Source organism: Oncorhynchus masou, chromosome 12, assembly GCF_036934945.1.
Source record: "Oncorhynchus masou masou isolate Uvic2021 chromosome 12, UVic_Omas_1.1, whole genome shotgun sequence".
Taxonomy (NCBI): Eukaryota; Metazoa; Chordata; class Actinopteri; order Salmoniformes; family Salmonidae; genus Oncorhynchus; species Oncorhynchus masou.
Window position 1 is genome coordinate 18,022,341 of NC_088223.1, and position 17,551 is coordinate 18,039,891.

General features: G+C 46.5%; 1 protein-coding gene across 1 annotated transcript in view; it reads right to left on the reverse strand.

Moving 5' to 3' along the window:
* The window catches only part of LOC135549629 (protein lifeguard 1-like), a 36,712-nt gene extending 19,305 nt beyond the window's left edge, over positions 1–17,407 (reverse strand). The window contains exons 1-6 of the mRNA XM_064979776.1: positions 17,271–17,407; positions 7,220–7,609; positions 6,307–6,419; positions 5,665–5,865; positions 4,746–4,874; positions 4,209–4,352 (exon numbers count right to left, since the gene is read on the reverse strand). Of these exons, the coding sequence (XP_064835848.1) occupies positions 4,209–4,352; positions 4,746–4,874; positions 5,665–5,865; positions 6,307–6,419; positions 7,220–7,586 (954 nt within the window). The 5' untranslated portion in view covers positions 7,587–7,609; positions 17,271–17,407. The remainder of the gene's footprint in view (positions 1–4,208; positions 4,353–4,745; positions 4,875–5,664; positions 5,866–6,306; positions 6,420–7,219; positions 7,610–17,270) is intronic.
* Positions 17,408–17,551: the final 144 nt, after the last annotated feature.

Here is a 17,551-nt window from a genome sequence, read left to right on the forward strand (position 1 = left end):
CCCCATCCTCACTAACACGCCGCCCTCCCCCCATCCTCACTAACACGCCGCCCTCCCCCATCCTCACTAACACGCCGCCCTCCCCCCATCCTCACTAACACACCGCCCTCCCCCCATCCTCACTAACACACTGCCCTCCCCCCATCCTCACTAACACGCTGCCCTGCCCCTCCACCCATCCTCACTAACACGCTGCCCTGCCCTGCCCCGCCACCCATCCTCACGAACACGCTGCCCTGACCCCACTCACAAACATGCCACCCTGCCCCGCCACCCATCCTCACTAACACGCCGCCTTGCCCCTCCACCCATCCTCACTAACACCCTGCCCTGACCCCACTCACAAACATGCCACCCTGCCCCGCCACCCATCCTCACGAACACGCCGCCTTGCCCCTCCACCCATCCTCACTAACACGTCGCCCTCCCCCTCCACCCATCCTCACTAACACGCCGCCCTCCCCCTCCCCCCATCCTCACTAACACGCTGCCCTGCCCCTCCACCCATACTCACCATCACGCTGCCCTGCCCTGCACCGCCACCCATCCTCACGAACACGCTGCCCTGCCCCTCCACCCATCCTCACTAACACGCCGCCCTCCCCCTCCCCCATCCTCACTAACACGCTGCCCTGCCCCTCCCCCATCCTCACTAACACGCTGCCCTGCCCCGCCACCCATCCTCACGAACACGCTGCCCTGTCCTGCCCCTCCACCCATCCTCACTAACATGCTGCCCTGCCCTGCCCCGCCACCCATCCTCACTAACACGCTGCCCTGCCCCTCCACCCATACTCCCTAACATGCTGCCCTGCCCCTCCTCACTAACACGCTGCCCTGCCCTGCCCCGCCACCCATCCTCACTAACACGCTGCCCTGCCCCTCCACCCATCCTCACTAACACGCTGCCCTCCCCCATCCTCACTAACACGCTGCCCTCCCCCCATCCTCACTAACACGCTGCCCTCCCCCCATCCTCACTAACACGCTTCCCTCCCCATCCTCACTAACACGCTGCCCTCCCCCATCCTCATTAACACGCTGCCCTCCCCCCATCCTCACTAACACGCTGCCCTCCCCCATCCTCACTAACACGCTGCCCTCCCCCATCCTCACTAACACGCTGCCCTCCCCCTCCACCCATCCTCACTAACACCCTGCCCTGCCCCCACTCACAAACATGCCACCCTGCCCCTCCACCCATCCTTACGAACACGCCGCCCTGCCCCTCCACCCATCCTCACTAACACCCTGCCCTGCCCCCACTCACAAACATGCCACCCTGCCCCTCCACCCATCCTTACGAACACGCCGCCCTGCCCCTCCACCCATCCTCACTAACACGCTGCCCTCCCCCATCCTCACTAACACGCTGCCCTCCCCCATCCTCACTAACACGCTGCCCTCCCCCATCCTCACTAAAACGCTGCCCTCCCCCCATCCTCACTAACACGCTGCCCTGCCCTGCCCCGCCACCCATCCTCACTAACACGCTGCCCTGCCCCTCCCCCATCCTCACTAACACGCTGCCCTGCCCTGCCCCGCCACCCATACTCACGAACACGCCGCCCTGCCCCGCCACCCATACTCACGAACACGCCGCCCTCCCCCTCCACCCATCCTCACTAACACGCTGCCCTGCCCCTCCACCCATCCTCACTAACACGCTGCCCTGCCCCTCCCCCATCCTCACTAACACGCTGCCCTGCCCTGCCCCGCCACCCATACTCACGAACACGCTGCCCTGCCCCTCCACCCATCCTCACTAACACGCTGCCCTGCCCTGCCCCGCCACCCATCCTCACTAACACGCCGCCCTCCCCCCATCCTCACTAACACGCCGCCCTCCCCCATCCTCACTAACACGCCGCCCTCCCCCATCCTCACTAACACGCCGCCCTCCCCCATCCTCACTAACACGCCGCCCTCCCCCATCCTCACTAACACGCCGCCCTCCCCCATCCTCACTAACACGCCGCCCTCCCCCCATCCTCACTAACACGCCGCCCTCCCCCCATCCTCACTAACACGCCGCCCTCCCCCATCCTCACTAACACGCCGCCCTCCCCCCATCCTCACTAACACACTGCCCTCCCCCATCCTCACTAACACGCTGCCCTGCCCCTCCACCCATCCTCACTAACACGCTGCCCTGCCCTGCCCCGCCACCCATCCTCACGAACACGCTGCCCTGACCCCACTCACAAACATGCCACCCTGCCCCGCCACCCATCCTCACTAACACGCCGCCTTGCCCCTCCACCCATCCTCACTAACACGCTGCCCTGACCCCACTCACAAACATGCCACCCTGCCCCGCCACCCATCCTCACTAACACGCCGCCTTGCCCCTCCACCCATCCTCACTAACACCCTGCCCTGACCCCACTCACAAACATGCCACCCTGCCCCGCCACCCATCCTCACGAACACGCCGCCCTCCCCCCATCCTCACTAACACGCCGCCCTCCCCCATCCTCACTAACACGCCGCCCCCCCATCCTCACTAACACGCCGCCCTCCCCCCATCCTCACTAACACGCCGCCCTCCCCCATCCTCACTAACACGCCGCCCTCCCCCCATCCTCACTAACACGCCGCCCTCCCCCCATCCTCACTAACACGCCGCCCTCCCCCCATCCTCACTAACACGCCGCCCTCCCCCCATCCTCACTAACACGCCGCCCTCCCCCCATCCTCACTAACACGCCGCCCTCCCCCCATCCTCACTAACACGCCGCCCTCCCCCCATCCTCACTAACACGCCGCCCTCCCCCCATCCTCACTAACACGCCGCCCTCCCCCATCCTCACTAACACGCCGCCCCTCCCCCATCCTCACTAACACGCCGCCCTCCCCCATCCTCACTAACACGCCGCCCTCCCCCATCCTCACTAACACGCCGCCCCCCCCCATCCTCACTAACACGCCGCCCTCCCCCATCCTCACTAACACGCCGCCCTCCCCCCATCCTCACTAACACGCCCTCCCCCCATCCTCACTAACACGCCGCCCTCCCCCATCCTCACTAACACGCCGCCCTCCCCCATCCTCACTAACACGCCGCCCTCCCCCATCCTCACTAACACGCCGCCCTCCCCCATCCTCACTAACACGCCGCCCTCCCCCCATCCTCACTAACACGCCGCCCTCCCCCCATCCTCACTAACACGCCGCCCTCCCCCATCCTCACTAACACGCCGCCCTCCCCCATCCTCACTAACACGCCGCCCTCCCCCATCCTCACTAACACGCCGCCCTCCCCCCATCCTCACTAACACGCCGCCCTCCCCCCATCCTCACTAACACGCCGCCCTCCCCCATCCTCACTAACACGCCGCCCTCCCCCCATCCTCACTAACCCGCCGCCCTCCCCCATCCTCACTAACACGCCGCCCTCCCCCATCCTCACTAACACGCCCGCCCTCCCCCATCCTCACTAACACGCCGCCCTCCCCCATCCTCACTAACACGCTGTCCTCCCCCCATCCTCACTAACACGCTTCCCTCTCTTTTTACTGCCTTGTTTAAAGGTGAATGAGAGCTTTGGGCACAACACTTTTGGTGAGTCTGACTAGTGCCCATAACTGACTGATCGGAACAGCAAGGTCGTTTTCCACCTTTAGAGTTTCCAAAATGTAACAATGTTAAAAAAAAAAATTAAAAAAAAGTTTTGTTCTCACTTTTCCACACAAAAATATGAAATTATCCCAGTTTGCAGGGAGAGCAGACTGGGCTCAGACAGAGGTGGTAAACCTGAGGCCACCAGCAGCTGCGTGATAATCCGGTCACATAGCCAAACAGTTGGACTCAGTCAATCCCTGTCCCGCTGAGCTTGGATTCTGTTTGAGCTATACCCATTGAGCTCTATGACTTACATATACACACACAAGAAGGGCAGCGCTGTGTTGAAGACAGGGTTTATATACACATCCTTGGTATAGCCCTGTCACAACCCTGTCATTTAGCAATCATCCCATATGCACCATAACATTGATTATAATGACAGACATCCCTAGTAAACAACACACCCTTTACACCCTATAAAATTTGTCCTGATAGTCAACCATGCCACATTTACTTATTACACTTTCACAGGTCACACAGTGGTGTGGATGAGGCGAGAGCCCCCCTTAAAACATGAAGCCCTGAAAAGTGCCATATAAATGCAATACATCATTAAAATTCAGGTGAGTTCCTCTACTTACGCAGGTGAAGAGCAGGGCTCCCAGGGAGGCGTAGACGATGTGGAGGATCCTGTGGCGGATGAAGATGCAGAGGATGGAGAAGAGCAGCAGGACGATCAAACACACAAACAGAACGCCGCGGCAGGAAGTGAAGTCATACTTGCTCTGGATTAGGGGAGAAAACCGGGAAATTAGGGATTGTCAAGGATTGTTATTGTCCCAAGAGGGAGTTGAGGTTAAAGCCCCCGAACATTCCTCAATTCTCAAGGCTATGCCATAGTATGTGATAGTAATAGTGACAGTATGTAATAGTGATAGCAATTGTAAGTGATAGTGACAATAATAGTACGTGATAGAAATAGTGACAGTATGTAAGAGTGACAGTATGTGATTGTTTCATTTTCACTATTACTAAGGCCATGGAGGCAGAAAAAGACTCCATAATATCATGGTTTGCAAAACCGTAAGTGTGATACTGACAGCAAGGTGGAAGTCAGGATGGAGTGTGTGTGTGTGTGTATACACGTTCATGCCTGTGTGCATGTGTGTACTACTGACCTGTAGTGAGAAGAGGACCACGGTGAAGCAGACCACAGCGGTGATGCCCACAGCCATGATGACAGTCTCCGTGTCGTAGAAGCTGGCGATCATCCCCACCATGTAGGACAGACTCAGGGTCAGGATGGACTGAGGGCAGATAACAACGTCAGTATTACAACCACAACACATCCCTCTCATAATGTTATATAACTAATATATAGAGACAAATCAGGTCATCAATTGTATTTAAAGCCACAATATGTAACCTTTTGGGCGACCAGACAAAATTCACTTCCAGATGTGAGTTATAGATGTGTAATTATCATTGAAAGTAAGTCTATGAAGTGGTAGATCTGTTCTATGTACACTTTCTATGATTCCAGTTTTCAAGTTTAGTTTTCGGTTTTGTACACCAGCTTCAAACCGCTGAAAATACAATATTTTGGGTTATGAAAATGAATCTCTACACTATATTTGCTTGTTGTTTTCCATATAGAAACGGAAATTAGGCAAAATTTTAGAATTTTAGCAACCAGGAAATGGCAGAGTGCTTTTTGCATAGTGCACTTTTAATCAATCTAATCTGTGTTTCATCGCTTCGTTGATTTCACGGTTTTATAAAACACAACAATATCCATCTTGACAATATCTATCTTATATTTTTAACTCTAGTCTAATATCAATATCTACCCAATTCCAGCAACACGGTCCCAAACCAAGACCTGAAACATTAACAGATGCATTGTCTAATGTATCAACCCTATGTATCTATTAGAGGTTAAAAGACAAGAGTCTACATCCCAAATGACACGCTATTCCCTACGTAGTGCACTACTGGCACCCTATTCCCTACATAGTGCACTACTTTTAAAATAGAACACTACATAGGGAATAGGGTGCCATTTAGCATGCAGCCAGAGTCAGATTGGGGGTGTACCAATGCCATCAGGTTCCAGGGGTGTTTGCGACGGAACTCTCCACAGCAGCTGAGGGTGATGAGAGACACGAAGAAGATGGCGTAGGACACGTAGTACGTCCAGGGGTTACGCCGCACAAACAACTTGGCATCGTCCACAAAGGTAAAGACGGCCACGAAGGAGAAGGTGACCATCAGCTGAACGGTCAGCACCAGGAACACCTAGGAGGAGGTGGAGAAGGTTGGACAGACAGATGTTATAGGACTGTCTCAAGAAAGATATTCAATAACTATCACAAAGTGTCAGTCAACATTGGCTATTGAAATTAAAGTTGAAACATTCCTGGTTAGATTTGAGAGGGAATTTCTTAATTTTGAATAATAGTCAAAAACATGAAAATAATTGCAGATCATTGTTTTATTCATGAAGTTTATTTGGACATGTACAATGTACCTCAAAAACATACAGTACATCTCAAAAGTGAGAAGTGATGCGTTGCACCATTTATTTATTTACATTTTGCACCAGATTTAGCTAAAAGCTCATTTATATCTGAATAACTAGGAGCTGATAGAATGGTTTGGTTTCTATCTCCATTCACTCAACTGACAGCATGTTATTCTGTTCTCAATCATGCGGTCCCGTCCCCTCTCATGTCTCACCTTTCTGATGAACGCCTGTCGGATGCTCTTGTCCTCAAAGCCAGAGTTGGTAAACTCCTCGTTGTCGTAGTAAGACGGCGGCACGTCCCCATGGTAACCGTCACCCGCGGAAGCTGAAAACCCCAGACAATAACAACAATAAGGACCAAATAGCAACCATGGGTTTAATCACTACAGGGGTGAGGAGTCTATTTGCAATCAAATGCTTGTAGATTGTGAGACTATTGAATGTGTTGTTTTGACACGGGTCATTAACAGGGTTAGTTCTATATAGTTGTTGATCAGTCAGTCAGTGAGACAGTCAGTCAGTGAGACAGTCAGTCAGTGAGACAGTCAGTCAGTGAGACAGTCAGTCAGTGAGACAGTCAGTCAGTGAGACAGTCAGTCAGTGAGACAGTCAGTCAGTAAGACAGTTTAACCTCAGGAGGAGGATATGTGTGCTTCTTCAGCACACTCGGTTGATTGACAGTGAAAGATACAGGCAGCAAATTCTCAGGGTAATTATACATCCATCTAAGTGGAAAACCAAACAGTGATCTTAATAATTTCCAAAACTGCCTTTCAAATGGAAAACTGACATAAGCAGAAGTGAAGACTGGTAACAGAATTAATTTAACTGTACCAGAGCACATTGCGTTTGGCCCACTTGGATTAATGATGTATGACATGGGCATGAGTGTTACAAAACATTTAAGTGTAGAAATAATGTGCAATGTTAGCCCAGGTCTTGGGACAGTTTTGCAATCTTATAGCCATTTAAGCATAGAATGGAGGTAAACCCAGAAGAACCAGAAAGAGTGTCTAGAGATCAACCTTTTCCTAGATTCTCCATGACACCATATGACTGCTCTTCTAAACATAAATCATGTGAAATGTCTCAAGCACAGCTACATGTCCACTACTGTCTACTCACTGTTGGGGTCACCAGGGAACCCTGGCTGTGCAGGTTGCTGGTAGGGCACTGTGGGGTAGGGGCCCTGGGGATAGGGCATCTGAGGGTAGGGTCCCTGTCCAAACCCGGGGCCTCCCTGGGGAAACCCGGGCTGACCATAGGGTGCAGGTTGACCATAGGGTGCAGGTTGATCATATGGTGTAGGCTGGCCATAGGCTGCAGGCTGGCCATAGGCTGCAGGCTGGCCAGGGTATGGAGCTTGCACTGGAGCCGGGGTGTAGTTGGGAGGGGCTATCCCGAACCCGGGCTGGGGCGGTCCGTAGACGTTGTTGTGAAGGGGGTTGTTCTCCCCCATAACCCCGGGGTAGCTGTTCTTGTCCTGAGACATGGTCTGTTTCTCTCACTGGTGGCCTGAGGAACAAGGCAACATGAAAAGAAACCTGTATGGCATTCACAGGAACAGACCACTGTTGAGTGGGACTTTGCATTTGAGATAACATGACAAGCTGGAGTTTTCTGGAAAGTGAGGCAGGAGAAGGGAAATGGTGAAACATAGTAAACATAGACTAATTATGTTTGACAGCTTCAGCATTAAAGTTCAACAGACACATCTTGGGTCAATAATATGAAGTATTTTTCTTCACCTTGCTTGTTTTACCCCCTCCCTCTAAAAGGAGGCGCCGGAAAAGGTAATGATAGCACGGTCTTGGCCACACTGGCAAAGACTGTGCTAAGATTCAAACACTGAATCTGCCTGATTACAAAGCTGATGAGAACACTGAGGAAGCTGGCAGACAAAAGGCCCAGGCAGCAGCCCAGTGATTCTTCCTGAGAACACTCAGACAGTTCACACACAGAGTCACATACCCTCCATCAACACTGCTAAGCTGCTCAGTCAGTCTGCTCTATGCAATGTACAGGAGGCAGGGCGAGAGAGGAGGCATTGATGACATGAGTTGAATCAAGCCACATTAAACACTGTCCAATGACTGGCTGTTCTTGAATAGGCTAGGTGATTCTGGAACGTTAGCTTAGGATCCACTTGTCCTGACAATAGGGTTCTCGGTAAACTGAAATGGAAGGATGTAGAATGACAGACCACTGTCCACATCTAGGCCTAATCCAAATAATATACTCTCACTGGAGAGAACACTTTGTGACCTGTCACTGTCATGATGTTTTGTTGTGCTTTTCATCCACTGCATTGTTACACCACCACCAGGTCAAACTGGACTACAGTGGAGGCTGGTGGGCAGAACTAGAGGAGGACAGGATCATTGTAATGGCTGGAATGGAATTCATGGAGCGGAGTCAAACATGTGGTTTCCATATGTATGATCTGTTTGATACCATTCCATGTATTCCATTCCAATGAGCCCATCCTCCTACCAGCCTCCACCTCAGCACCAGCCAGTATGCTATTTAACCAAACAGTGTTTAGGCTATGGGGCAAAACAAAAAGAAAAGTTACACTGCATGTTAGCCTATAAAGCTTGTTTTGCAGACATCTTGAAGACCCAGTTACCAGTTGACTGAATAGGACCTGACGTGTTTCACAAAAATACCTAGATGAGGAAAGACGGACCATCCACACAGTCCTTCAGACTTTCCAGGAAACGGTAGTCCTTTCCCCTAAAAGCTTTCCTGCACCAGAGCACAGCGTCACCACGGACCCAGGCAGGAGGTGTGTTGGTAATTAAATGCATTATTAATCTGCTTCGCTTTAGTAGGAGACCTGGTCTGAGTGCCAAATTGCACCCTAATCACTATCTAGGAAAAAAGGGACTCACCCTTGAAACACTTGCCTTACTACAGGGGTGTGAAACTCAATCAGCACAAGGGCCATATTGAAAAAACAACAAGGAATTCACAGGCCAGACAGTTTTTACACACAAAAACCCATGCCTATAACTGGTTTTATTTGAAAAAAAGATGGCCCTTTATAATTCCACCTACGTACATGGGATGCTGAATACAGCATTAACATATTAAAACAAAAATAATAAATAATATCTGTTCAGCCTTTGCTGCTATGCTTTCAGATGTGAATAATATGCTGTCACCCTAATCAAAAAGCATTTAATAAACAACAAAATGAAGCTATAGGTTGTTAAACATTTAAACTTAAAAAATGTTTTTCATTTTTTTGCACTGCATGGATCACCAGTGCGGTTGAATGCAGTATTGCTGTATGGCGTTCTCAAAATGTATTGCAGTTTATTAGCCAACTTAGGATACTGCTCAAATGTTGCTGTAATAGGCCGACATGTTTGTCCTTTGCATGGTGTTTTATTGCAAGTTTAGTTTTTTGGTTATTCATTGTCAAGCTTTAAAAACTGAAGCTAGACTACAACATTTATTAGCCTAGCTATGACATGTGTCTGTACACTTTCCATCTGCTGTGGAAGGTAAACGAGACACATGATAACGGAGCAATTGAGATTGAATTCACGATGCCTACGAGTTTAAACTTTTGGTTCTGTAGAAGATTCAGTCAGTGCCATTAGTGATGATATGATACTGCACACTGGCTGGCTCGTGTGTGGGTGTGGCTGGGTCTGAGAAAGGGTGTGTGTGTGGCAATGCACTGCCGTTTGGTGTACAGCACGTTGGCAGTGCATTGCTGTGACTTGTAGTGCAGCACAGGCTATATGGAAGCGGAAAAAATGAATTGACAACACAAATAATTGCACGGGCCCTCGGTAGAAATGTGTCCAGGGGGCCTTGTGTTTGACCCCAATGCCCCCTTCCTTCACTCTACAGGGTCCCTCAGCCATCTCAAGCTCGCTCCATTCTATTGTCCTCCTTTAATACACATTTAAAATGCAGGTGGTCAGAGCCAACCACATTTTTAAAAAATGCATACAACTGTATGGCAGGTTTATCGAGTGATTTGTGGAGACACTTCTGGTTGTGTAACTTAGCCTTTTGTATCCCTAGACGGTAGCTTCTGCACAACAAGTTCCCCTTGGCTTGTACAGTCAAGTCCACACACACACACTAATCCTGTCTCTCTCACACTCAATCGGATAAGCAAGGGAAAGCAGAGGGGCAGATCACATCACTACAGCATCTGGGGCCACGCCACCCCACCACTCCATCTTTTCAGGCCACATTGAATAACCGTAGAATTATGTAACACCTGACTGTCCCATTTCCCCTTGGTGCCAAAGCCTGCATGTCTCCCAAATGGCACCCCATTTCCTAGAGAGTGTACTACTTTTGAACACAACCCTCTGGGCCCTGGTCAAAAGTAGTGCACTAAAAGGAGAATAGGGTGCCATTTGGGACGTAGTCCCCTGCATCCCGATACGGTTTCTGCACACTGGCTTGACCATTGGGGACTCGACCCAGATGGGTAACATTCATTGGCATCTGGCTTCACAACATTCCCCTACCTGTCCAGTACATAGCTATTTCAATTACCTCATACCACTAGAATCGACTCGGTACTGATATTCATATACATAACCATGTTATTTTCTACTCTGCATTGTTGGAAAAGGACCCGTAAGTAAGCATTTCACTTAGTCTACACCTGCTGTAAACGAAGCATGTGACAAATACAATTTGATCATAACAGATGACAATCCTTATCTGACACAAGCTATTTAGACTGTTCCGACAATAATAATTGCTTGCTGACAAGGTAGATACACAACCCAGCAGCAATTCCTGTAAGCTTGATCCATGGGCTGTCTGAACTCACCTCTCTGCATGTCTGAATCAACAAGAATGTAGTGTAGACAATCAATCCATCAGCTCAGTTAGGAACTGTCTGGGACTGAATAGTGGCTTTGCGGACAGCACAAGCATTCCATGACACCGCTCTTTTACATCTACATTTTAGTCATTTAGCAGACACTCTTATCCAGAGCGACTTACAGTAGTGAGTGCATACATTTTCATTCTTAGTCACGCACTCCCCTTCTCACACACACACACACACACACACACACACATACATACATACAGTGGTTTCAGAAAGTATTCACACCCCTTCTCCAATTTGTTTGTGTTGCAGTCTGAATTTAAAATGGAATAAATAAATATTTTTGTCATCACTGGAATAAACACAATACCCCAATATCAAAGTGGAATTATGTAAAAAAATAATAATAATTTCAAACAAAGACAAGGGAAGTTTTACAATTCATCACAAAGAAGGGAACCGATTGGTAGATAGGTAAAAAAAAAAAGCAGACATGGATATCCCTTTGAGAATGATGAAGTTATTAATTACACTTTGGATGGTGTACCAATACACTCAGGCACTATAAAGATACAGGCGTCCTTCCTAACTCCGTAGCCGGAGAGGAAGGAAACCACTCACGGATTTCACCATGAGGGCAATGGTGACTTTAAAACAGTTTAATGGCTGTGATAGGAGAAAACTGAGGATCGATCAACAACATTGTAGTTACTCCACAATACTAATCTAATTGACAAAGTGAAGAAGGAAGCCTGTACAGAATAGAGATATTCAAAAACATGCATTCTGTTTGCATCAAGGCACTAAAGTAATACTGCAAAAACATGTGGCAAAGCAATTCACTTTTTGTCCTGAAAACATGGTGTTATATATATATATATGCTTGCACAAATATATGCTTTATATATATATATATATATATATGCACTCACACGTATGTAGGTCTTGGCTGATTTAATTTGTATTTTTCCATGGTGTCAGGCAAAGAGGCACTGAGTTTGAAGGTAGGTCTTGAAATACATCCACAGGTACACATCAGAAGCTTCTAAAGCCATTACATCATTTTATGGAATTTTCCAAGCTGTTTAAAGGCACAGTCAACTTAGTGTACATAAACTTCTGACCCACTGGAATTGTGATACAGTGAATTATAAGTGAAAAAATCTGTCTGTAAACAATGACTTGTGTCATGCACAAAGTAGATGTCCTAACCGACTTGCCAAAACTATAGTTTGTTAATTAACAAGAAATTTGTGGAGTGGTTGAAAAACGAGTTTCAATGACTCCAAAGCTAAGTGTATGTAAACTTATGACTTCAACTGTGTGTGTGTAATAAATAAATAAATAAATATATATTTTTTTATACAAATGTTACATTTTGACAGAGTATTTTGTGTAGATCGTTTACAAAAAAATGACAATTCTACCCATTTTAATCCCACTTTGCAACAACAAAATGTGGAAAACATCAATGGGTTTTAATACTTTCTGAAGGCACTGTATATTTACCAGTAAACCAGCTCTAGGAAATAGCCCAGAGGGGAGCACACAACATTGCTTCTAGCTAATATCAGAAACATTGATCAAGAACCCCTCTGAGGCGCCAATGTTGTGATTGACCAAACCCATGTAACAAAACTGATTAGGTAATATTCTAAGAAAATGCTTAGTCACTTCCAGGGGCCTGACAGTGAAAGGAAAATTATGTCTGTGTCATGCAAATCTAATTTGAAAACTAGTCAAATTGTCAGCGCTGCAGCATGCTTAGGCAAGCTAGCTAAATAGGATGACTAAAGACAGTACAGTATAGGGAGCAGAGATAACATTATCTGACTGGCTGGATGCTACTGCCTGAGCAGACACGAGATGACTAAGGAATTAAAAATAATCAAGTCATAAAATATTACTTAGTTTTTAGTCTATTACTTCATAGTAATTTCCTATTGATGTCTACCCAATGTGGACCAGACAGTGACAATGGAATATCTTCAATATTTTGGCAATTGAATGTTCACTATTTTTTACTTTGGAATTTTATGTACTCTGATAGTCAAGGAATGGAGACTATAAGAGTCAGATAGGGGGGAAAACTACAGGCCTTGTAACATAGTAATCTCCCTGCTTTGGTGGTTCCTGATTGTAAAAGACTCAGTGGAGGTGATATTGGACAAGACAGCCTACTATGTAACAATTCATGTACTTTCTCCAGTGGTATCCATTCTTTGGTGTTCACTGCTCACTGATTGTAAAGGAATGGAGACAACATGGGACAGATGAGCCTATCCCAACCAAGCCTACTGTGTAACAAGGCCGGTACTTTCTCCTCTCTCTACTCTTTGGCTTTCTCTGACAGTGAAAAGAATAGACTCATAAAAACTTGAAGTGGTTTGAGTAGTTATTTCCTTGGCTGCTATAGAGATTCAGTAATGTCTGGACCCGATTCAATCCCATCACATAGAGCGATGGTGCTTGACTACAAAGCAGAAATATCCAGGAACCTATTAGCAATCACCCCATCTTTCTCATCCTTAATGCTACCGGAAAGAATGGGAGATTAATGAATTGTATTTAGATCGTGCTTTAAAATGTAATGCACTGAAGAGTTCTCAAATGGCAAGCCAGGACAGGGAAGCGTGCATGTTCACAATACAATGCATAAAAGAGTCAAATTTTTGCTCCACATAAGACTAAACAGCATGCATCCCCAGAACACAGAGAAGGCCTGAAAATCAGATGGGCAGACATTTCACTATCATGTTACAGGAATATTTTACTGTTCAACTGCTAGGGCTCCACCATAAAGGGAAAACTATCCCGTCTCAATTATAAACCGTAACAACTACTGGCTGGGGCAATACCAGTATCACGATACTTGTTAGTATTGTGGCAAGAAAACAAATCACAAAGCAGATTTAATATCCTTAGGAAAACAATACCTCCGGGACTATTTCGGCTTGTCACCAAAAGCACTCACAAACTTCTACAGATGCACAATCGAGAGCATCCTGGCGGGCTGTATCACCGCCTGGTACGGCAACTGCTCCGCCCACAACCGTAAGGCTCTCCAGAGGGTAGTGAGGTCTGCACAACGCATCACCGGGGGCAAACTGCCTGCCCTCCAGGACACCTACACCACCCGATGTTACAGGAAGGCCATAAAGATCAAGGACAACAACCACCCGAGCCACTGCCTGTTCACCTCGCAACCATCCAGAAGGCGAGGTCAGTACAGGTGCATCAAAGCTGGGACCGAGAGACTGAAAAACAGCTTCTATCTCAAGGCCATCAGACTGTTAAACAGCAACCACTAACATTGAGTGGCTGCTGCCAACACACTGACTCAACTCCAGCCACTTTAATAATGGGAATTGATGGGAAATTATGTAAAATATATCACTAGCCACTTTAAACAATGCTACCTTATATAATGTTACTTACCCTACATTATTTATCTCATATGTATACGTATATACTGTACTCTATATCATCTACTGCATCTTTATGTAATACATGTATCACTAGCCACTTTAACTATGCCACTTTGTTTACATACTCATGTCATATGTATATACTGTACTCGATACCATCTACTGTATCTTGCCTATGCTGCTCTGTACCATCACTCATTCATATATCTTTATGTACATATTCTTTATCCCCTTACACTTGTGTGTATAAGACAGCAGTCTTGGAATTGTTAGTTAGATTACTTGTTGGTTATTACTGCATTGTCAGAACTAGAAGCACAAGCATTTCGCTACACTCGCATTAACATCTGCTAACCATGCGTATGTGACAAATAAAATTTGATTTGATTTATATTAGTATCTCAATACTCATTAGCAGAGGTGTGGACTTGAGTCACATATTTGATGAGCCTTGGAGCCTCAAGACTTGGGACTCAACTTTGACTTATCTGGCCAGGTTTTGTAATGTCTTGTCAAACATTTTGTGGCACTCTCCATGGATTACCCTCCACACAGCCAGAGACAGTAGCCGCAGCATGCACAAAAACCTGCAACAGATTGGCTAGTAAAACGCACACTAGGCCCTCTGATTGGAACAGCAAATTGTCAATCAAGACAGGTCGGGTGAGATAGTCTAGTGGTTCTCGTTTTTTTTTTTGGGGGGGGGGGGGGGGGTGCGAGTGAAACTGAATGGGGGAAAAAATACATATTTTTATTCACATTTTAAATAGGCTACACATACATATAAAATGTATTATATATAGCCTATCATTTGTATTTATATAAAAACAAAAACACAAAACAGCTTTGCCTATTTTATTTGCTTTCTAATATAGGCCTACGTTACTGCACAAAATGACTGTCTCAAAAATCTCATCCAAAAAGTTGCGCGTCTTGATTTTTGAACAACGCCCAGCCATCAGCACCGGCATGTCAAGGAGGGCACGCATATCCAGATTAGAGACCCAGAAAGCACTCCTTGTCTGACAAAAACAGATTAGGCCATCTAGATTATCCATATCAAATACAGTTGAGAAACGTACTACCGAGGCATCTTTACCAGAACAATAGGCTACTGGCTAGATGTCTTTAGATATCTGTGACATCACACTGCCTTCAATATGATGGGATGAATGACAGTATTTGTGAGGAAGCAAAGGGCTAGCCACATGGCAACGAGTGGCCCGCCAAAGTGAGCGTGCTGTGCAGACAGACCATGCTTTCCAGGCAATCCTGCAACCATCGCTGCATACAGGTAGGTAGGCCTTATTATTCTGCTTGCTCAGGATCTCAGAGAAGTGACATGATATCCCTACTTGATATTGGCTGCTAACATGAAAGACTTTCAGCAAAAACAAAAAATGCAGGTAACCTCAATAAATAGACTAAGATTTGTAGTTGAACAAGAAATTGCATGTATAGATTTTTTTTCTTTACTTGACTTGAAAAAGCTTGACCCGGCACTGAGAATGGACAACTTGGACTCGGACCTTGTGACTGGAGACTTGCCTGTGACTCGAATAATAGGGACTTGGTCCCACCACTGCTCCTTAGTATAGTGGTAAGGAAACAAAGCGCCACCGTTTTTTAAAGGACCAAAGAGTTTGATTTGCTTAGTGTTTTCATTTTTGGCTATGGAAAAATTATCACGATACTGGTATCGTCCCGACCATTTGTAAAATCAGGAGCACAGTAAAATAAAGTATTTATTGGGAGAAGATTAATAAAAAGGCCTAAACAGCCTGTGGCGGGGACAGCAAGTTTGAGTTATTTTCTTGTTGAGCACAATTCAAGACCTTGAAAATGATGAAGCTGAGTATCAGGCTGCTGATTCACCTTTCTAGAAATAAATAAACAAATATCAGCTGCATGAACACCGATATGTAATCAGCACTAATGGGAATATTCTGTGTGCATTCCAACAACGTAAACAATTGGACAGTAGGCCTATCTGAGTATTAAAGCCCACACTGACTGGCACCTTCTTTCCAGCTAATTGGCTGCAAACAAAGGAAATTGAATGTAAACACTGATAGCATCCCTATTTGCCTCATAATAAAACTTGCTAGTTATTAAGCTATACATAAACAACGCATCCGTACATTACAACCGGCAACCTAATCCTAGCTTTTCAATTCGCCCATCATATCAGTGTTGTACATCCATCCGCAGGCCTGTACTACAATGTGCATCGTATCAGTTGAATGCACCTTGCCTCCGCTGACTGAATAAATTATCAGATGGGCCTTCTCGTTTACAGCGCTCGTTCCCAGATGGCGATTTTGTTGTGTAGACTTACCTATAGCAAATGCCTCCCAGACAGTGTTGTCATTCATTAATGCTGAATAGTCTAGATTAAAAATGAGCATGTTGTCTGCGCTCCTACCTCGCTCTCAGTTGCTAAACAATCCCGTGACTGCGGGAGACGATTGTTTGTTAGCTTAATAACGTTTCATTAAAGAAAATAGTTTCGTTTCGATACACAATAACAAAGAGAATGACAAGCTAAAACTGGTAACTATATTATGTTAGCGCATGGGGGAAATAAAGACGTAGAAGATGTAGCTCACTACCTAGCTAGTTATCCATTCATCATTTCGACAAAGTTGTACAACAAGCCTTGCACGCCTCGCATCGTCAGTTTACCAGTTCATCTTTTTAGCAAACCGAACTGTCTGGCATTTTAGCACCACCCAAGTTATTCTACTTAGAGTCAAATACTAGATGCGTTATTTTAGCTAGTGTATCTTAGTCAATGTGTTTGTTCATGTTTTTAGTAAACAACAACTGGGCATGACATGTTCAGCTACGTTAGCCATATGCTAGCTACAGCGTTTACTGCTAAATGTATTTAGAAGCAATTTAATCATTTCCAAATAGAAAGCAACCTTACCCTTCTTAAACAGTGTAATATATTAGCCACAGCAAAACCCCGTTGATTTGACGTTTCGCTTTCGAAACCCAGCTATTTCATCTGATGTAAATGTCCAGTCATCGGTCAACAGCTTTTCCCGCAACAGTGAGCGCTACAGTAACTGACGTCATGTGCTGCTGCTGTTTGTGGGATTTCATAGTCATTGGTGGAAATCACCAATTTCGACTGATAAGGGCGATTTAATTGATAACAAATTGTATACACTATTTTGAGTGTACTGTAATTTTGATGCCCTTACA